We start from the raw sequence: 22457 nt of genomic DNA on the forward strand, positions 1-22457 counted from the left end.
GGCCAGCAGGGTGAGTGAGGTGATTGTCTCCCTCTGCTCTGCTTTCATGAGGCCTCACTTGGAGTACTGCATCCAGGTCTGGGGCCCCAGTACAAGAATGATGTGGAGCTCTTGGAGCACATCCAGAGGAAGCCACAAAGATTATCAGAGGGCTGGCGCACCTCTCCTTTGTAGAGAGGTCGAGGGAACTGCGCTTGTTCAACCTGGAGAAGGCTCTGGGGAAGACCTCAGTGTGGCCTTCCAGTATTTGAGAGGAGCTTATAAACAGGAAGGTAACTGACTTTTTACACAGTCTGATAACTTTATGACAAGGTAGAAAGGTAGGTTAAACACTAGGAAGAAACCCTTTACTCAGAAGGTGATGAGATGCTGACACTGGCTACCCAGAAAAGCTGTGGCTGCCCCATTCCTGGAGGTGTTCAAGGCAGAGGTTGTAATTCTATGGTCAGCCAGTTCCATCAGGCCCCATGGACTTCTACATAGGTCACACCAGCAGTAACGCTTCCTATTTATTTCCATGGAAGCTACAACAAACAGGAAGAGCAGAGTAACACTAACTGACAGAACAAATTCTTATCTACAAAACACAATTTTTTAACAGTTACCACCATTAGTTGACAATCCCCATTTTGTGGTATGACAGCAGTGCACAGCTATCTGCCACACGGCTTGTCTTTCATATCTCTGTTGTCACTGCAGAAATGTACCACCCACTGTCTCTCTGTGCTCGCATCCACTGTTTGGTCTCCGAAAACGTTCAACAAGCATTAATGAATGCCAATGTATGCAATTCTTTCTGTATGGAGGAACTCAGTGATACACCATTACCTCATTTATGCTGCCATGTCAGATAGCATTTTGACAGACTGCTCCTTTGCTGCCATTTGTCACATGGCAACAAAATGTAATGAATATTGGCAGGAAGATTAAAATTCCACGGCAATGGGTTACTATACTAAAGCTCACTGTGTTACTTTCCAGCCAGCTTGCTGCCCACAACACCACAGTTCCACCTTGCAGCTGCATCTCATCTTACATCATGCTCAGTCTCTCAAAGATGTGGCTGAGATTAAAGAACTGAAAGCTGAGAGTGGCATTATCCATACAGGCCATGCTTCATCTGGTCTGTTTTCTTCCTTCTTCCTGTGTCCCACTCTCCAACCAAGAAAATAAAGGAGAATACCACACCACCTGCATTCCCAATTCCTTCAACATGTCAAAAAAGAATTTATGTCCCTTGAAAATATTTTCATACTCTCCTCATGGCAGCTTCATGCAAACCAACTTGCAAGAGAAGGAATGGGCAGTAGTTCTCGGACTTTGAGGCACCAGAATATCTTCTTGATATTGAAAATTCATGCTCCTAACAGACAGGAAACCTCTTCAGAGAGACTGTCCAGGTGGCAAATAGGCATTTCAGTGCATTTCATCAAGGGGGTCTCAGTTACTAAATACTTCACAACATTGTTTTGGTGGTGCCGTTTCTAATCTGGTGATTGGTCAGACCAGTTTTACATGGTTGTCCCTTTTTAGGTTGTAAACTTTATCCTCTCCTTCTTCCAGCCTCAGAGCCTCATATCTTCTGCACTTCGGGAGCAAGGGGAAGATTCCTCCTCCTGCTCTGAGAAGAGACGAAGGTCTCATCTTCCTCATCTTGTGTGTTATTTTAGTCTCCTCTGCACTACAAGCTAGCTTAACTTCTTCCTCTCACTGGAACTTAACGCTGTCAGTGAGTTTATGCCAGTGCACAACTACCCATGTAGTTGCCAAGCCACTCTGTAAAATCTGAAAAGTCATAGCTGTCAGGTAAAATCCCCAGTGATAGGAAAACATCACTCCCATTTTTAAGAATTATAAAACTCCTTGATTAATTGATAAAGGATTTTATTTATTTCATTTCCAAACACACACTTGAAATTCACTTCCTATAACAGTGAAAATAATTTAAGCAAGTAAAGTAACATCCTGACAAGCACATAACCGATCTCCAGTTCTGTAAAATATAATACAATTTTAAGCATATATGGTGCTTCAGAGCACTACAGTAATAAAAATAGCATTTCTCAAATTATTAGTCATTATTTTAATTATACCAAATCAATATTTAATTTTATCAGTGGGAAGTTAGGAGCAAGGTTTTCAGCATAGAGTTACTATTCTGCTGCTGCAGGCCAAGCTGGAAGAAGCAGCAAGTTGAAGTTGTTTGAACTTCTGATATTAAAAAAAAAAGAAGAAGAAAACAACCCACAATTTGCTCAGTTTTTTTCCTGGTTTTTTTTTTTTTTTTTTTTTTTGGCAAAGATATTTAGAGCTTTTATTTTCTATTGCAATTATTGCCAGAGGCCATATTTATTTTTGACAGGTAAGAAAGTTTATTCATTCCCTTCCTGCAAATACACAGTTTACAAAGGTTCAGGACTGTAACTACTCCTATCAGGAAATCTAAGTGAGAAGTGGGAAGGGAAAGTAAGCAACATATTTTGCAGGTCTGTTTAATGCTTTATCGATCTTGCCAAACTGCCACTTCTTCAAACTATTCTGTGTATGCTCAGTGTAGTGTAAGTTTTCCATATTCCTAGTTAAGACTTTTAATTAGGCTTATATGAAGAACCTTTCCTGACATCCCCTTCTCCCCCAGCAAAGGCGGTCATGCTGTTTCACAGAATGGCTGAAGCTGGAAGGGACCTCAAAGGTCACCCAGTTCCAACCCCTACGTGGACAGGGCTGCCACCCATCAGAGCACCATCCAACCTGGTCTCCTTTTCACCCTTAATACCAGCTGAGTTTAGAGCTGATCTAGGTCTGAAGGCAAGAAAAAGTCCCCAGAATTTAACAGTCAGACTGCAGAGAAGCAGGAAAGACGGGTGTGCTCAGTCACAACCCACCATAACCAGCACTTGTATTCAGCTACGTCTCACACTTCACTTGAGTTCCTTGGAAGGCACTCTAAGGAATAACTCTGAAGCCCCATGTGCTTTGTGCAGTGAGTAAAATACAGATGAGAAAAAAAAAGCCTGAAACCCTGCATTTGCATGCATAAAGCTTGGCAGATAATTTCACTAAATGCTATTGTGCCTTACGTAATTTGACAAATTGTCAGCTGGCAATATTTTAAACAGCTGTATACCATCCAAGAAGTTCAGAGGTACTTCACAGTTGTAATGAGAGTCTGCACTCATAACATTCCTGTCAGATGGAGGAAAGAAAACCACACAAGAGATTGATATGTTTATTGTTATGAAATAGCCTAATACTAGATGCTCTAAGAGCCGATTATCAATCTTGGCAATCACAAATACAGACACAGTCAAATACACACAGTATTCTGTCTGCAGTAAGAATCTGTTTGCTAGCTCAATACCATGGATTAGCAAGCGAGTTCTTAGAATGCACTAAAGATTATATACACTTCATTCACTCATTGTGCACTTCCAGTTAAACACAGTGCATACAATCTCTCTCATTCAAGTTCAGTTACTCAAAATGGAGGCAGTGCTATACCTAGCTATGACACGTTCCACTTCTGGCTCTAAAACCAACTGTTCAATGCAGCACCTTCTCACCCTCTGCCAATTCTACTGATGCATGCCCTTACAAAACACTGATCACGTTTAGAGCTCACTGAAGTTGTATGCCAGTTTTTATTTTTATTTTTTCATTTTGAGTTGACGTGGGGGATGGATGACATTTAATATCACACGCTGTAACAACATAGATCTTTCCCAGGATATGTTACAAAACAAGAGGCTGCATGACCTGCTCAAGGTTACAGTATGACTCCATTGCTCACTCCGAATTAAAAACTGGTGTCCTCCTGACTCCGCCTGCATTTTCACTAATAAATACCACTAGTGAACACTTACACAGTTCCTTTCATCACAGGATGTCAGAGGTCTTTATAAATATTAATTAAGCATTGCAACAACACTAAGAAGTATGTAAAACTTAATTCTGCATGAGTAAACCCAAGCAAAGAATAAATAACTTATGTTCAAAGACACAGGACAAGTCAGCAGCATGGAGAATAAACAGTTCTTGCCACTAAGGAATACTTCATTAGAAACAGGGACAAAGCTAATACTCCAAGTGTGATTTGAACAACGCAGACCTAGATAGAAAAGGGGGGATTTCACACAGCGTATCAGTCGTTGGTGTCTTTCAAGAAACTGACAAATTGTGTAATTAATACTTCAGCATGTTACCAGCTCCAAAAACCAAACAGAAACAGCTGACAAGTTGCTGAGCTTTCCCAGGTTACATCTATTACCCAATCTTCATCAAAAATGTCTTACAAGATCCTGATCAACGCGCTGTCACTTAAAAGCACAGCTAAGTCCAGGTGTGCTGAAGCACGTCCAGCCTTCCAGCCTGTAGCCACGGGAGCTTTATGTGAGAACTGGCAGTATCTGCTCTCCAGACTTCTGCAAACACAGCCTTCAGCTGAGTAACTCTCTAAGTCTGGAAAAGCACAGATATGCAACCTTTTTATCCCAATCCAGTCTTGTCAAGCTCCTGCTTTGGCTCTAATATCAGTCAAATTGATTTTCTGCAATACTCCTACCCAGTTCTCAGTTGAGTTTTGTTAAGCATGCAAAGCTGCTGATCCTCACCTTTTATCTAGAATTATTTATAATGGACATCCAGTGCAAGATGTGTCTCAGCACATTCTCATTCATTTAACAGACACTCTACAGGTCAGGGAACTCCCATGTGCACAGTAATGAAGTAATGAGGCCCATCTCCCCTTAAAGAAACAACAAACCACAAATAATGGTTGTATCAAGTACTATCATCCAGATTCTATTTTACAATCTAGTCAGCTCTTGGCGTGCTAGCACTACAGGTACAGAAAATACTCTAGCACTGAAAAACCTCTTTTATTAAGCTACTATTCAGTATTTGTTGTTCGTGGGTTATTTACAGATGATGAAAACCTAAAATCCAGTGGAACAGCCATACTAAGTCTTAAGCCAGGTGTTTCACAACAAAAAAGCTTAAACGTATTTGCCTCTTTAAGCGTATAATTAAAACAAATTGTCTTGTCAAACTTTTAGTATGCATTTTAAGACATACTTTCTAGAATATACAAACTAACAAACTTCTTTCCCTTTTGTGTGCATATGAAGATTTATAAGCCAATGAAGGTCACCTTGATAAAGGAAATTAATCAGCTGCCTTCTTAAAGCAGCTTTTAGAAGCAAACACACATACTCATTCATACTTGGAGTGAAACTCGTAAGATGTAAAGACAGCACTGATGGAAGCAATTTTGTTAACAGGCCACAACCTCCTGTTCTGCAGCTTGCACCTGTGGTAAAGGCAGGCAGGGATCAGCTCTCATGAAAGCCTCCATGAGGACGAGAGGCAGCAGACCCCGCTCAAGGAACTAAGTGAATCAGAAGTGCACTAGGAGCTTTCCTTGACACACTCCTACAGACATTCTGAAGTCCAAAACAGGACGTGAATTGTGTAACACCAAAGGTCAAAAAATGTAAGTCAAAAAATGAAAAATGTGGCTTTTACTATGAAACTGTATATGCTTTCAATCAATGAGGAAACGTGAACTACAGTACGGCTTGCTCCCAATAAAGAGAGATGTTTGACTTAGTAATTACTTTTAAAGCAGCAAGACTTCAGAGCACCGAAAAACAACTGTGTTCAACTCTGGCAGAACTCTTTAGGAACCCTGAAATGCATTAAGCACACAAAGCCTGGTATGGAAGCATTTGCTTGTAAGATGCGTGCTTCTCAGCCTTCTTATTGCAACCAGCTGGCCACACTTTGCAGTCATTCTTCATTCAAAAGTAACATCAATGAATTATTATTCAAAATATCCCAACTCGTTATTTCCCAACTTGATTCATACAAGTTCTTAAGACATTAGGTGAAATTGTTCACAGGCTCACAGAATGAAAACTTGTCCATTTTAAAGAAACTGTGCCTAAGAAACCCAGAAAAACACAAACAGCACAGAACCAGCACAAGATAGGACTTGTTTTGAACAACAGGAAGCCAATCATCCTTCCTCATGAAGTTATTTAAGCAGCCAAAAAATTCAAAGCCTCTTTAAGCTTGTCTTTTCATATCATCACTTGACATAAGAAAGGTGTGATCATTTTGATCTGGCATTGCAAGAACACGATCACCTACGATCAGCAAAAATACACATACCCACATCAAGCACACAGTGCCTCCAACCATGGGGAACACGGGGAAGCAGCACAAAATGGGAAGCAGAAGTTGCCATAACCTTTCCTAAATTTTCGAGACTGAAAATTGATATGTTTTTGAAGAATGGCTGTAGAATGCTTGACGAAGATCAAGTCCACTGAATGTTAGCCATGTACCCCTCCTTCCTTGTAAATTCTTAGAGAAAAATTAATTCTAAAGGCCAGTACTAAGCTTTTAAGCATCGTAGGCCTACACACCATATCACTGAATGTCTATCAAGGAAAAATCCTACTTTTAGGAATCCCACAGAACAAACCTCCTAGAAAAACACACACGATACACTTCACAAAGTCCATGAGAAATCAATTTTCACATATACTAAAGAAAAAAACTCACTTCTAAAAGCACAATGTATTGGCTGGTACAGAAATGCAAAAGTTTGCAGCATCTAAAACCTTTTAAATTCTATTCTCTTCACATGTTTAAGTGAATTGACTGCATTAACTGCTACTGTAGTGTAAAAGAATAATCTTTAATTTAAAGAGGAAAAAATAGTTCAAGTTTTTTTTTAACCTTTTATTTGTTTGTTTCCCCCGAGCTACGTTTGGAAGGATATAAAGAGCTGAGCGTTCTCCATAAGAAGCACTATTGGAGACATTAACAGAAGTTAAGTCATGAGCTTTGTAAGATCACAGAAAACTGCAACTGCCCAATTACAAATGCATTTTATTATTATTATTATTTTAAAGATCACTCCAAGGAGAAGTTCAAGAGCCAGCATATGGCTAACACCAGAAATACCGCTGTCTACTTGAATGTCTTTGCTTAAAAAGAAAAATCAACAGTTACTGCAACCCACGGAGCAAGACAGTCATGAATAGCAGCCACTGCCTCACAATAAAGCACACCTGCCTCAACCACACATCTGCCCAATTTAAATGGGAAAATACAAAGCTATCCTAAACATAGCTGTATTACGTAGGATCTTACCACTGATCTGCACAGATAACCTGAAAAGTGACACCCATTCAATGCTACCTTATAAAAAATGTGGAGCATCTTTTCTTGTGGAAAACTGCATTCTGCAGGCCATACACTCATACTTATTTAACACAGCTACTTCAAGTTAGCTAGCAACAACAGTTAGGAGGTAGAAAATAAATCCATTTGCAGGTAGAGCATCATCACCTCTTATGTTCTGACGATCTGTTCTTCATCATCCTTTTTTATGGACTTACCATGCAACTGTTCCCTAGCTGCAGATTTTAAAAAGTCAATTTTGTTCCGTGCCTTCTGGAAATAAAGCACAGATTAAACCACCTAGTCTAGACATGAAACTCGCTAATTGCTGAGTAAACAATCATTTCCTTATTTCTTAAGCAAAGACTGTAAAAAGTTGAAGTGAGAAGTGTTCACTGTATCCTCAGGCATTTGTCTAAACTAAGGACAGACTCCAATCGAGGAAAACACTTCTTTTAACCACGCTGTTATTTCTATGAAGCTGGTGTCTGCCCAGTGTTAGCAGTCCCTCACCTGACAATTACTGCTATTGGTGCTGAGGGTTGAAGATGAAGTTTCAAGAAACCTTGACTGAAGATTCATTCCTCGTATCTCTTTCCAGAAGTGATAATTTGCAGCTTGAACGGTGCTGCTCAAGTCATTCATAGATACACTACCAGATCCATTATTACATTCAATTCCACTTAATCTGTTGTTTTCTAATGCAATGGTTTAAAATAGCCTCAACATTTTTAGATACATGAAATGCCTATCAGAGGACTGGATCTACCTCGCAACTGAAAAATCTGTTGTTCATTCATACTCAAAAAGTAAGAGGGAAATGTATTAAAATTTAACTATATATCACCACCAAAAAAGAATCTTCTCTTGTAAGCTAAATTGGCTCAGTATTACTTGTATGCCAAAGAGTTTACATTCATTCACAACATGGAAACTCGCAGAAGAAAGTTTTTTCGGCACAGAAAATGTCTAAGATGAATGGAACTTGCAAACCATATATTCAACATGGCTATGGCTCATCTCCCAGGCACGCACCACTCCTTTTTCCTAAAGAGGGAAATAAGTCACAAAGGAAGAAGTAATCCAGAAAATAACCTAAAACGAGAGAGCCACTGAACTGCCACCTAGAAGGTAGAAATTACAGAACATACTAGCCATGGCGTACAGACAGTATGGATGTAAAGGCACAGCTGAAAACATGAGGTGAAAAATACAGTGAAATGATATTTACTATTTACAACATTTCTGAAGTCTTAACATTAAACTGATTTGCCTTGTTAAATTCTCAATTCAAGTAGCATGTACTACTTTCAAGTAATTTTTACGTCGTTGCATTAAGATAGGCATCTTATTTCTAATTAATAATAAACATTTCTCATTTTATTTATTTATTTATTTATTTTTACTTCTGAGCAGTTAAAAATATCCATTCTTTTTGAACATCTCTGCTAACAGAGAAGGCAGTCTGATCAAAACCATTTAAGGCATTCAGTGCAAAGATTCATTTAAGAGTTTGCACATTTCCAGCTCAAAGTAATTCCTGTCTCTGCTGACAGCGAATCTGAAGATTTCTCCACTCTGTAATAGCTCCATCTTCCTATCTAACACTGATAGAATTTGTGAAAGTGTGGAACAGAGCAGGTCAATTTTATTTAGATGCTATGGCAAAACGTTGTATGATACTTAACAGGAATGTAAGACACTCCACAAAAACTGCTCTCCTGCTAAGTCAAACTCTCTCTCTATCCTCTTTAAGGAAGGTGGCTCTGCATAAAGACAGGTCAACTCTTTGCTGCTATATAAAGTTGAAGGTTAAAATGCATAAGCTGGTGTGGGAGACTATTTCCTGCTGAAAGAAAAGCCCTTTAAACACTAGAACCTCAAATCTAATTTGTTGGCTTATTGATGCTTCTGTGCATACTGCCAGCACAAAGCTTCTAACTCGCTATGAAGCCGCTGTATTGAGAAAATGGACTGTGCAACTGAGCAAAGAGGTGAGATGACCACACAGTAGAAGTGGCAGGGAATTCACTTGCATATGCGTTTGAAATTCTCAATTTCAGGCGAGGGATCAGACCTCCTGCTTTAATCAAGATCATCTGCTGGAAACAACACCCTGAATTAAAAAGGCCTTTGATAAGCTTGCTCTTGCTAAAGTATTACTTTAAAAAACAGCAAGAACTTTCATCTGCTAGTGATTAATCTAGCCATCTAAATCAAAGTCCACATAGCTCAGAATGAACAATCTCAGTCAGTCAGTCAGGTCTCTGTCACCATCCCTAGAACCCAGCCCATTGCACACTTCTGGGGTGGTAACGAGATAGTACTGTACTCTGTATAGTGATGAGCAGCTGAGTTTTGTTATTCAGTTCAGTATTTCCAGAAGGCCCACTGGGAAGACTATAGGGTTTAACCCTAACGTATTACCAGCTGTAAGAAGTGAATAAAGCAAGAACTGCCAAAGCGGCCATCCCAAAAGCGGCCCAGGACTGCGCAACAGACCTGACATCATCCAGTTTGAACATCTTCTGAAGCCACAGCCAAAAGGAAGTGGGACTTGTGAACACCAGAAGAGCTGAAACTGAAAGGGAAACTACTGCAGAGATCATTTCTTATCTGGTTCAGTTAGCAGGGTGCACACAAGAGGACAGCAAGTTAGGAGGAAAAAAAAACCAACCAAGAAACAAACCACTAACACTGATTACTTACTGCAACTTTTGTTGCTACCAATGAAAAGTCTTAAATGCAGCCTCAAAGTGCACCAGCATCCAGTAACAGTTCTTTCTGAATAGAGGGACAGTCACACTGCCATGCTGAGCAAGGAAGGCTCAAGTGCCTCATCTACCACGCGTGTCAAATACTCTGCTTGAAAGTTTACAGTACTTGAACCTTTTTATTGTTATTGTTAAGATCTATTTAAGATTTTCCTTATATTCCGCAGACAAAAGCAAACTTGCACACAGGTACGACATCAGGGCAGTGCAGTGAGTTGATTTTGGTTCTTTTTGTTTGCTTTGGCTTCGTCCATTTCCCCAACCAGGTGTCACTCAAATAATTTAGGAAAACATCCTTACTCTGTATTTGCATAGGGCCACAGATGGCAAGAAATGCTAAACACGTAAACAATGCAGCTGAGAAAATACAACCCAAGCCCTCTTTTGCTACTACACCTTGGAACTAACAGAACTGCATAGAAAAGTCCCTTTTACCACCCAAACAAATTTGCTAATCCTTGCCCAGAGTTTTAACAGTACAGAAAAACAACTTGTAATCACTCTATAGAATGGAGCTCTAAATCGAGGTCTCCCACCTAAAGGAAACACCTCAAATAACCAAAACTGTCATTCAATAAAAGCTATCAAAATTTCTACTCCAGGAATGAACAACCATCTGTGAATCCATAGAAAAGCTACAGAGGTTTCCTCTCTTTTCTTTAAGATTCACACGATGAAAGCCTTTCATAATCCACTGAAGGATAACAATACGTAAAACCTCATTAAAAACTTGGTGAGCGTTAAATATAGAAAGTGAATTTCATAAATACTTCAGGAGGACTGTGTCTGAACTAGACTTTAACTTGTACTTTGAAACATCAAAGGAGACTGTCTGCTTTTCAGAGATTTATTTATGCATATTTTTAATGCTAGGATTTCTCAAGGTAGCGTGCAGAGCAGCTTTTAAGCCCTGAATACCTCTACTGGCAGCAGAAGCCCTCAGTCTGACCTCAAGACCCCGCACTCTGCTTTATTACGGTGTATCAGCCAGCTGCATTAACCACACTCCTTAGTAGAAGGGGAAATCCACAATCATTAAATGCAAGCTTAAAACACAGAACCTTTAGCTTTTGAGATTTTGAGAAAGGTGAAATATACTATTCCACCTTTTAATCCATATTATCGTGTTATTTAAATCAGCTCTGTTCCCATAAAGCATTAGGAAAAAGAAAGCATCTTTCTACTCACAATTCAATACAGCTGTGCACGACTGGCTGGGGCCTCAGGCCACAAGCCAGGAACTTCTGAGTTCAAGTCTGGCTCTGCCACTGCCTTGCTGTGTGGCCTTCAGAGAGCCTCTACATTTCTCTGCTGCTCCTCTTCCATCCATACACTTACCTTACAGAATGGCATTTGCTTTGTTTTTGCAGACTTTTCCACAAACAAAATACAAACTGAGGGCAATTTTTCCACTGTGGCTGTAATTGGTAAGGTCTGCTAAGAAGTTTCCATGCATCAGCTGACACTTAGTAGTTTTTAAATGCGTTAACTGCTAACATGCACTACATAAACACATATGATATTCTCACAAATATCAAAAGAAATAAATAATAACGTGGAAAATAAATTATTAGAAAGCAGTCGTTTAGATTTTTGTTAAAAAAAAAAGCACAAAAAAAACACAAAACAAGATGAAATGGAATCTGCTCTAAAAGCAATTTTAACTTACAGTACTGAACAACCTACGACCTTGTTCTTATTAAGTTACTGAGCCGGTGATGAAATCTGTTTTTAACAGCTTATATTAAGCATACACATGGCATGCAATGCTTCAGCTCCAGCAATTACAACAACTAATATTTTAAGAATCTTAGTTTAACAACAAAAAATGGCCTAGGAATGTGTAGTAGAAAAACCATTCAACCTTAACTGAAATACGTAGCACTAACTAAACCATCATTTCAAATATAAGCTTTCTTAAGAAAAAAGATCAAGAGAAATTACATAAAGTGAAAGCATATAATATCTTGCATGTCTGCTGTATAAGTTTCACTTCTCGTTATCTGATGAAGCAGAATGCCATGGAGACTGACAGCAGCGAGCCTCAGCTTTTCCTGAACTCCAATGAAGCAGTCACGCAAACACAGCCGGTCACCTTTAAAACAGTCTGCAGTGCTTTTAAATCCACACCCTGGGAGAAGAGTTGACCTCAGAACCTTATCGAGGCAGGCTGACTTTCCAAAGGCTGGCCGGTTCAGCCAAACCATACAGGCATGCTTAGACTAAGAACAAAGCAACTCACTGTTACGGTATGTTAGTTAACAATGCAAGTCTTGGCCTTCAGCTTAAAGCCTAGGATTCAGTGCAGCCTCCACCTACTATCTCCTTTTGCGTCTTGTTTTACCTAAAATCTGGTAAGAACGCACCTCCTATAGTTTTTTCCTGTATCAGGATACAGAATTTATTTGGGGCAGTGATAAATTTAAGGCTATCTCCCAACTAGTAACACAACAGCAGCATAAATGAATTCAGAATACTGCTTTATTTTGAGACAAAAACAGTCAGAGACTTCATCAGAAACAACTGTTCCAGAATAGCTCCCATGCAAAAAAGAGGGGGTAAAATGCAAATTCAGACAGCATGTGTTCAAGGAGGACTAAAATGGTTCAAAGCTGTGAAACATTACCCGCTACAGAATTTGCAATTCTCCTGTTCCAGGTCATTTACTAACATTTTACTGCTCTATCACAGTGCCTTTCAAAATATATTTGCTGATTAGAGTCTGGAAAGTTGAAGAAATACCATCTTGATGTAACACGGATGAACAATTATCAGCAAGATTAAATCTTTACCCGAACGAGATTTTGTTTTCTGCTTCCTCCACCACACTACCATCCACCTGTTTCCATCAGATGGAGCAAACATGAATACAACAGCAAGCCTTTTACGCTGGTTAACAAGCACTGTTGCCAGGGTAATCTAGATCTGCCCTGAATAGGATTACAAGACACAGGTAAAAACCAAACCAAACAAAAATAACTCTAATGCCTCGTCCATATTCTCCCTCTGCATCATTGGGTCTGGTTAAAATGTATCATGACACAACCTGAACATAACCTGAAAAAGAATGGACAATGTGACTTTGTAACGTAAGTATATTTAATTCACAATTACCATTTGTCGCTACAGTCGACTTCTATACTAAGAATACACCAGCTGGAGATACAGAAGTTCTTTTAAAGAAGCTTTTGGGGTTTTAATCCAGGTTAACCAACTACGCTCAAAAACAGTTTGAACTTGGTCAGCGTTTAGATTCCAGCCAATCCTCATCAACTTGTCATCATACCCACAAAGAAAAACAGAACCATGACATATACATAACCTAAATAGAAGATCCTCTATCTACTTTCACTGTGTTTAACTAGCTTTATTTATTAAATATTTACTGTAAAATCTCTTTTGAATAAAGCAACGGGCAACTAACGATTCCCAAATAAAGGCAAGAAAAGGTTTGTACCATCTCAAAATTCATATGAGGATCAAAGAGTCTAAAGACCCTCTCTGCTTCACGGGATGACCAATCCTTGAAGCACACATGAAAGTGTCAGCCAAGGATGACAGTTACATTCTGACTCCTTTTGCTCCTTCCCCCTCCACTCTCCCCTCCTCGTGTGCAGAAAGTCACTTTTACTGACCTCAAACTCTCTTCAGCAAGAGGCAGAAAAGCCTGGAAACAATCCAGCAAGAATAACCAGATCAGAATTTCCACACAATAAAATACCAACATTCATCTCTGCGTTGTGATTAGATGAACTATTATCCCTTTGAATTGTTCGGAGCAGAAAACTGAGCATAAGGCCACTGTTTATCTAGCTGCCAAAGCAACACATGAGAATACATCAGTCTCACTTTCTTTGATTAAGTTTTTACTAGTAGTTCTTCCTCTTGCCAAAGAAAGCTGTTTTGTAGACAAATATGTCTAGGGTATAAATTCAGAATGTAACATGTTCTACACTGGGCCCCAAATCAGTGCGATTATGTAACTGAAGTTATGTGTTTTTTTAAGTGCTAATAAAGAAGCTTCAGCAAGAATGCTAACACAGCTACGCTTGAATGCTGTAATGTCTTTTAGTACAAATAGTAAAATTCAAACCAGTAAAAGGGAGGAAACCCAGAAGAGAGACTTCAAGGGAGGTTTAAGAGATGTAGAACACCATGTCCTGAAGAACTGGATGGCTCAGGCATAGTTAAGTTCTCAAATACAGATTGAGTTATGATGACAACACATTTGTGTGTATCTGCCACAGAGCACATGTAAAATGGGACAAGTGAATTGAAGCCTAATTATTGGTTAAGTGGCATTAAGAGAATACATATCTAACCATTCCTGCTTTTATATAGGTCAGCTAGCCTAAAAACCTCAGTATCTACAAAGGCTACTGTGTGAATATGCTTTAACAACTCACTTCCAGCAGCCTTCTTGCAGCTGGTCATGCAGACCTTGTGTATACAGAGGCTGTGGCAAACCACCACTGTGAAATCACAGATGGACAGTTGCTTATGATCATTCTGTGCTAACAAATGCTGTGTTTAAAGAAAAAGAAAAAAAAAAGTGAGAATGCTAGAAGTGATTTTTCCATTGTTCTGTTAAAAAAAACAAAACAACAACCCTCCTCTGGTTCAGAAATGAAGACAATCTTCTCCTCCATCTCCATTTGGTTTTCAGATTCTGCTGTTTCATCCTCAAAGCATGAACACGTCAACGGAAAAATAACAGAAAATACTTGAGCTTTTTTTGCATTTTCTAGACTACCTTCTTCTGCCATGTCCTGCTGCTCTTACTTGAACTACCTCAAGATGCATCGACCCCAGCTACTGTTCACGCTGCTGTGAAGCCTTGCAAAGGTACCACCTTAAACAGAGAATCACCCTCCTGCTGGCATGAAACAAAACACAGTTTTATCTCATGTTCTGTTTTGACTTCGTTGCTGCTCCAAGCTCCAAACCTAGATGTTACTACGGAAGTCCCATTTAACAGAAATTTGAATGGATACATAGGCTTTATACTTCAATGGCATTTCTCCACCTGTAGATACCTAAGCACTTTTATATCATTTTCTTTCCTTAACATAAACAAACATTCATTTCATTAAATTCAGACAAGTTGTAGCACTAAAACAGCACTCAGCTATGCCCATTAACAGGGCTCCCCTCTGTATTTTCTCTACAGGTGTATCAGCACACATTTTTCCATGCTGTGTTACGTCTTGCACTGCTCTGCCTTTAAATATCACCTGTTCTACTAATGCATCTTCTCTTGCATACCTGAGATAATACCAGGGTTTATATTTTGTTTTATGTTTTCCTACGCGACCGAACTGCCAAAATAAACGTGGTTCTGAAACTGAAACACTCTGAAGGAGAATCGAGGTTTGCCCATAACATAATATCCCAACACCAGATCAGCCAGTTCTTCCATGAGTTCTCTGAAATAACAAGTACATAACTACAGTAGCACCAGAGCATTTCAGCCCTAAACTATAACCCAGCACACAATATACAAAGAGAAAAGAAACCATTCCTTAAATTGACAATACCCATAAAGCTTTAGGAACTCACTTCACAAGTGTGCGGATGGCACTATCTATAAAAAACCCACAGTTTGCATAGGCAGTGCTCCAAAAATATAATGCTTTGTCTCTACAAAAGACAAACTGCTTTGCCGCCTTGGCTTAAAAACAGATTCACAAATGAAAGAATTTCAGCAATGAGACGTGTTGGATGCACAGCTCCAGAGCTGGTGCTCACCACAGACAGAGGAAGGCACCATTTCTCATGTGCCCTTCAAAGCACTTATGATACCACCACTACAACAACATGGAAATACCTCGGGCACACAGCATTTTTCATCTCCGTGATACTTCCAAATTTGCCCTTGATGCTGAACTGGCCAAGCCTTACCCTGACACCTCACTTAAGACAGTCTGACAGTGATGTGAACAGGCCCAGAGAGGTTGTGGATGCCCCATCCCTGGAGGCGTTCAAGGCCAGGTTGGATGGAGCCCTGGGCAGCCTGGTTTAATATTAAATGGGGAGGTTGGTGGCCCTGCATGTGGCAGGGAGGTTAGAGATTCATGATCCTTGAGGTCCCTTCCAACCCAGGCCAATCTGTGATTTGAAACGCGTCTGTAATCACACCAACTAAGTTCCAGTGATGCGTTAGTAACGAGACTTGCTCTTTCCTCAAGTAAATACTGAAGTTGCCGTGTTTTGAGAATCAATATGTCTTCATATTTGCCTAAATTCAAGTTCAGATCTGTGTAACAAATTAATTCTGCAGCAACAACTACAGCCAAATATTTAAAGTTTAGCCACTTACAACCTAACTAGCTTCCTCAGTAAAGTTCTCCTAAGTGGCTACTCAACTTACTGCTGCCTTGCTGTAACATATCACCCTCCATCAGACTTTCTGAGAAGTTACAGAACTGGAACTCAGATATCCACACCTGATCCCCTTGGTAGAAAACTGAAATACAGCTTTTCATGGCTGAACTTCCCGTGTCTTATTCCCCTGTCTCACATTTTGAGCTGTTTAAATAGGAGCTCAGGACTTCTGCTGAAGCAGCCCTTCAGAAGGAGGCAGGTTTCTTCTTAATCAATTCACACAAACAAACACAACCACACCAAAACAAAAAGACCCTTGTGCTTCTCAGTCACAACACAACCAATAGCTGAAGCAAAGACAACACCAAAGCAATGCCTTCCATCCACATCAGCAAAAGCAAAGTAGTTCTATGATGACCAAAACTAAGGAGTTCTGCTTCAAGGTGCAAGCCACAACAAAATCTTCCAAGGGAACGGGAAAGGGACAAATATTCTTCTAACAGTATACGAACTCACATAGCGAATTTTTCTTCTCTTGTAAACGTGGATGCTTCTACTTTACAAAGCCATCTATTAACAAATCAAAGACAAAAGTCTCAAAAGGTTTTTAGCTGAGACCAGCAGCACAGACTGCACGACCTTCTGAAGTTTAAAAGAGAAACTTGCAAGAGAAAATAGAAGAGATTTTCTTTTCCCTCTTTCCCAAAGGAGGTAAAAAGGATTAAAAAAAAAGAAAGAAAGAAAGCTGCTGAAAAAAGCAAGCACACATTTTTCAGACACTTGTTTTCCTTGATTTTTTATTTTTTATTTTTAATTCCAGCTGCAGGCTCCTGTATATTGATGCTCAATGGTAATAAGGCCTTTCTCGTCAATTATCTCCAAAACGTAGAGCACAATACTCCGGGGGCTCTGCTGACTACAGAATTCGCTACAGTTTTTAGTCCACTGAAACAGCCTTGGAAAAAAGAGCGATTCCTGCAGACACCAATAACAATCGTCAGAGAAATGCAAACAGAACAATAAAATAGGCTTCCAAAGCTACTGCTGTTGCTGTAAACTGAACGAAGCAGAAAGGCTCGCGCTCCCTGACACAACGCCGCTGTAACATTCAAATTCTGATCTAGGATTCATAACTCGTGTCAGGTCCCTCAAAACGGACCAAACCCGTGTTTTGTTCCCTTCGTACCACAGAGGCATACTGAATGTGCAGCACTGAGAATTGTCCAGACCCACTTTTTTAAAACCTCACCATTCTATGGGCTGCAGAGTCCTCAACACACCCCTCATGAACTTCTGATAACTCAGATATTCAGATGACAAACTATTTCAATTGGTACATTCTGAATAGGAAAGATCATCTCAGAAAACTACTCAAAGGACAGAGACTACATACTGGAATTGCTTCTACTATTTTCAGTGATTGCTTTACAATATTATGTTAAGCATCCATGACAGCTTCTATAGTTATGAACAGCTGCAGGTATTAGAGAATATCCCATAACCCATTTCCATACCATTAAGATACATTAGCATTTACATGATCTGAAAGCACACAGTAGAGAGTAATGCAGGAAGGCCAAAAAAAGGTGAGGACTTTCCCCAAGCAGAGATCCTGAGAAGGCTGCATCCCGCAACGCTGCCAGTCCAGGACAAAGCTCACCTGCCTCACAGTTCAACCGTTCTAAGCTATGGCCAGTACCACTGGAACTATGTATCTGATGGTTTGGTGAGCTGAGCAACAAACCTGGGAATCCTATCTGTAACATTGTGTTTGGGAACTGTACTCTTGAAGTTTGCCAATCAACAGGTACAGTCAGCACGTTCTGGCTACATGAGGGCTCCGCTAAGCCCAAGGCAGCTCTGAATAACAAAAGCGGGTTCAGGCACCAGGCTGCACCAGGCCAAAGACACAGAGTGTCTACAGTGTTCTCCCACTCAGCTACAAGCTACCAAAGTGAGAGTAGATTCTATTAAGTTCATTAATCCTAAACAGGAAGAACGCACGTTATCTTATATAGGAACTAGGTAATACGTCACCTCTAAACTTTTTAAGGCCAAAATTTGAGTGTTCTTTTCAATAGGCTCACCTTAATTGAAAAGAAAACATCTTTTAATTTTCAAGAAAAAAAATCGATATACCGTAGGGTTATTTAAATCTTCTAGCCAAGAGGGGGGGGGGGAGGGAGGGAGAATCTGATCTATGTTACAAGACTGCAATAAAGACAAATGTGTTTCCTCCATTTGGATTCAGCCGTGCAGATATAAGGCCACAAAGAAACGTTAAACGATCCATCTTGTGGATCTATAAAGTTGACCTGCCAATCACAATCGATGCACACAGAAGATCTGAAAGTAGATTCTTTTATTATCATCATCGTTTGCTGCTTCAACATCCAATGCAAAACGCACTAGAGGACCTACCAGGAGGAGATGCAGAACGCGCACCGCCACCGAGAGATTTTTTCATTTAACCTCGCAGAAGGAGCATTACATCACACTCCTACAATGCAGGGGGAGGTGCCTGTGCACAGCGAGCTTCAGCTATTTCCCTTTAATTTTCTGCTCGCTTCTGGAGGGAGATGCAAAAATAACTTGCCTTTAAATTGCTAGTAAGAGAGCGGGCGGGGGGAAGGCGAGAAAACGCTGCTTTTCCCCTATATTTACCAACAGAACGAGGAACGCTTACACTCTGAAGAGCGGCAGACACCAGCAGCGCCCCGCAGCCGCCAGCGCGCCCGCCCCGCTCCGAGCCCGCGGAGAGGGCCCTGGGGCCGCCGGGCAGCGCCGCTCCGCTCAGCGCCGCGCTTCGCCCGCCGCGGGGGAGGGGAGGGGAGGAGAAGGAATGGACGGCAGGGCAGCGCGGGGCCGCGTCGAGCCCCGCCAGGACGGCGCACGCCGCGGCGCTTCTCCCCGCGTCCCCTCCCGAGGAGGGCCGGCGTGTGGCGAGCGTTTCCCCATCCGTCCCCGCCGGAGCCGGCGGCAGGAAGAATGCAAACCCGACTCCGTGTATGCAAATTTTTGCAGCAGATTGAAGAGCTCGGGGTGCTGCGGGGAAGAAACGGCTGTTTCGGGAGCCTCCATTTAAATAGAACGAGATTTTCTGTACGATCCGGTAGCCGGGCGGCTCGGGGAAGGCGGAGGAGCCGCAGCCATCCGCCCAGGTGCTTTACGTGACGAATCGCCCCCAAAGCCGCACTCGCACAGAGCCATCTTTCCGAAGCGCTCCGCGGGCGCTGCCGGAGCCCCGCACCGCGCCGAGACACCCGCGGAGCAGCGCCGGGCACGGCCAGGTCGGGCTCTTTAAAACCGACGAATGGGTAATTAAAAAAAAATAATAATAACAGTTAAAAAAAAAATCGTCGTAGTAATAAAATATAAGGGCGCCACTAACCTCATAAAGTGCAGCAGTGCTTAAATCCAGCGAGTTGAGGCATACAAGGTAGAAATGGAAATGAAAAAAAAAAAATCCCGAAACGATTTCGCGTTTGTTTTTTTTTTTTTTTTTTTTTTTTCAATTTCAAATGTTCAGAAGCCAGCAGAGACTCCGTCGGCCATTTTGGCGTGAGCTCCCTCCCTCTCTCGCTCGCTCGCTCTCCCGCTCCCTCCCTCGCTCTCCCTCTCTCTAAAGGAAGCAGCTTTTTGTGACCTTCAAATAGAGCCCGGTCACGTGACGCCGCCGACCTGTCAATCACCCGGCGGGGCCCGACCCCGCGCCGCCTTAAAGGGGCCGCGCACAGAGCGCGCCCGACAGCTAACGCGTGCCCGAATCGGCCCCGCGCCGGAGACTCGACCGGAGAGACGGCTGACGGCGGCTCGGAGAGCGCTCCGATGCTGCTGCCTTCCGAACAGCTGCATCAAGAGCTGCAGCTGCACGTGCTACGTGTGTGTGTGGGCACACTGCGGACGGGAGCATGCACTAAGTTACAGATAATTTCACTTCCCCCCAAAGTTGTGCTACTGGGACGTAGAAATCCTCTCAAGCTCATCGTGGTACGGCAGCTCCCTGTTCTCAGGCGTGGAAGCTCTCCGTTCAAGAGCTGACGGTGCCGGGATGTCTTCAAGCAGCCAGAGCTCAGCCAAGTTGCTACTATCAGGTGTGTAAGTACATACGTTGTTCTGAAAGCAACGCCTCCTATTTACTTCCTTGAAATTAAAACAAAGAGCACAACAATACTATTTTCCTAGAGAAAATTCTCAGCTATTCATTATTTCTCAGCATACCACTGATTAGCTGTGCATTTTCACCAGCAACAAACGAGAGCCTACATACCACGCTCTTAAATCTGCACCAGCAGAGCTGACCCACCGCTTCACAGCTGCTGTAACAGTCATTACTAGGAAACGTTTCCCCACGCAGACCCACCTTTCCTCAGCCTGAACAGGCTGAAGGCAGTAGGCTCCAAATTAGGACTATGCTGTGGGTGTGGTAGGGCAGCCAGGTCAAGATTGACAGTGCGCCGAGCAAGAGAAGGGTTGTCAGAGAAAGGTGGTCATCTTCTCTGGCCTGAGTCTACGAGTTCAAGCCTTGAACACATTGAAGCCAATATTCAGCTCTGTACACAGTTCTCTGGTGATAATCCACTGACTTGCACAAATGAGCCGATCGAGAGGTTCATTTCATGGTGTAACAGCTTTTCATGGCTTGTCTTTCACATGGCTGCAACCACCGCTGAAACTCACCACCCATTGCCTCACTGTGCTCACATGCACTGTTTGGTCTCCATCAACATTCAGCAAGTGTCAGTGAATATCATTAGGTGCCATTTTTTCCCACATAGTGGAAGGCAGTGACGTACCTTTGCTTCATCTGCACTTCCATGTCAGACACCACTGTGTCAGACTGTCTCTTTGCTGCCCTCTGTCACACGGCAACAAAACGTAATGGAATATTGGTGGGAAGGTTCAACCCCTGCTGTCATACCACCGACATCCATCTCTGATGTCACAGGCCAACAAAATAAAATAGCAGGCATTACTTTTGGAGCAGCTGTTCTTCTTCATTGCTCTGAAGTTTGTTGTTCAAAAAACTTTTTGAGGGGAAGAAGCAAGCAATCAGGAAACAAAAACTATTTTAGAGAGCATTTTGCAGAGTGGATAAAACTGCCCAATTTACCATTCTGTCAAAAATGAATGGGCTCTGGGCCTCTTTTACCTTGCCTTGTTTGTCTTCATGAAGAGTTGGGGGGCTCCACTGACGAGGTGAAAACCACCCATGTTTTGTTTCCATAGGAAACAACTTCCGAATTCCTTTTTTAATATAGAAATTCAACCAAGCCAGCAACTTCTACACACATCACTCTCTATCTGTTCCATTGGCTTACTGGTTAAGTCTTACCTACCCACAGCACAGAAGAGGAAGTGTTTCTTTTTTGTTTGTTTCTTAAATGCAGTGTTCCTCAAACCAAAATTGTGGTAGCAGAAGCAGCAGTATGGCAGTTCAGAAAGTTGACTAAGGCAAAAATAAAATAAAAAATAATTTAAAAAAATATATACGAGACCTGCACATCCCTTTTCAGATGTCAACTGCACTTGAAAACCTAACCAAGCTTTCTGATGCCGATAGCTCTGTTAATAGCTAGTGTTAAGAAGTTATACCTTTGTTATATACTAACTTACCTGATCACAAACATTTCATTTCTAAGCACCCTCTGAGTATCATAAAGCATCTTAAAAACTTGAATGAAGCTTCGCAGTGCTCCTATGAGGACAGCATCCACTGTGAGCAGACGTGTGCTGAATGCTTACAGCCAGGGATTCTCTGTGCTCTTACAGCCGAGGCAGGAGGAGAGTGGTTTTTTAATTCACATCAAACTGCACCTTGGTTCTAGATACAGACAAACCTTCTAGGTGATCTTTGGGTACTGAACAAGTAAATTAGGCCTCAACTTGATGTGTACAGGGATGCTCCGCTGCCCAACAGAGGAACTGGGATACTACCTATACTCTAGCAGTCACCTCAAGGAGGGCAGGTCCTGGCTGATCTGCAGGTCTTCATGCTGTTTTAAAAGGATTCAGGATCATTCTGCTCCTATGCAAACCTCCTTGTCTGCAGGGCTGCCAATTTCGTTTTTGCTCACAGTCCTACAGGTTGATGCGACCTTGCTTTTTCTGAAGGCTACACCCTTACCGTCCTACAACACTCATCCCATCGGGCCATCCGTGTTGCCC

The 22457-nt window shown here is 41.6% G+C and overlaps 1 protein-coding gene across 14 annotated transcripts in view; it reads right to left on the reverse strand.

Moving 5' to 3' along the window:
• Positions 1-22457, reverse strand: part of TNRC6B (trinucleotide repeat containing adaptor 6B) — a 141649-nt gene that overhangs the window by 66756 nt on the left and 52436 nt on the right. The window contains exon 1 of one of the 14 annotated variants that reach the window (XM_085226049.1): positions 19681-19825. The exons of the other annotated variants lie outside the window; for them this stretch is intronic. Coding sequence (XP_085082175.1) covers positions 19681-19685 — 5 coding nt within the window. The 5' untranslated portion in view covers positions 19686-19825. Of the gene's footprint in view, positions 1-19680; positions 19826-22457 lie in introns of those variants that run through there. 14 annotated transcript variants of the gene reach the window in all.

Source organism: Meleagris gallopavo, chromosome 1 (genome assembly GCF_905368555.1).
Source record: "Meleagris gallopavo chromosome 1, MGAL_WU_HG_1.1, whole genome shotgun sequence".
NCBI lineage: Eukaryota > Metazoa > Chordata > Aves > Galliformes > Phasianidae > Meleagris > Meleagris gallopavo.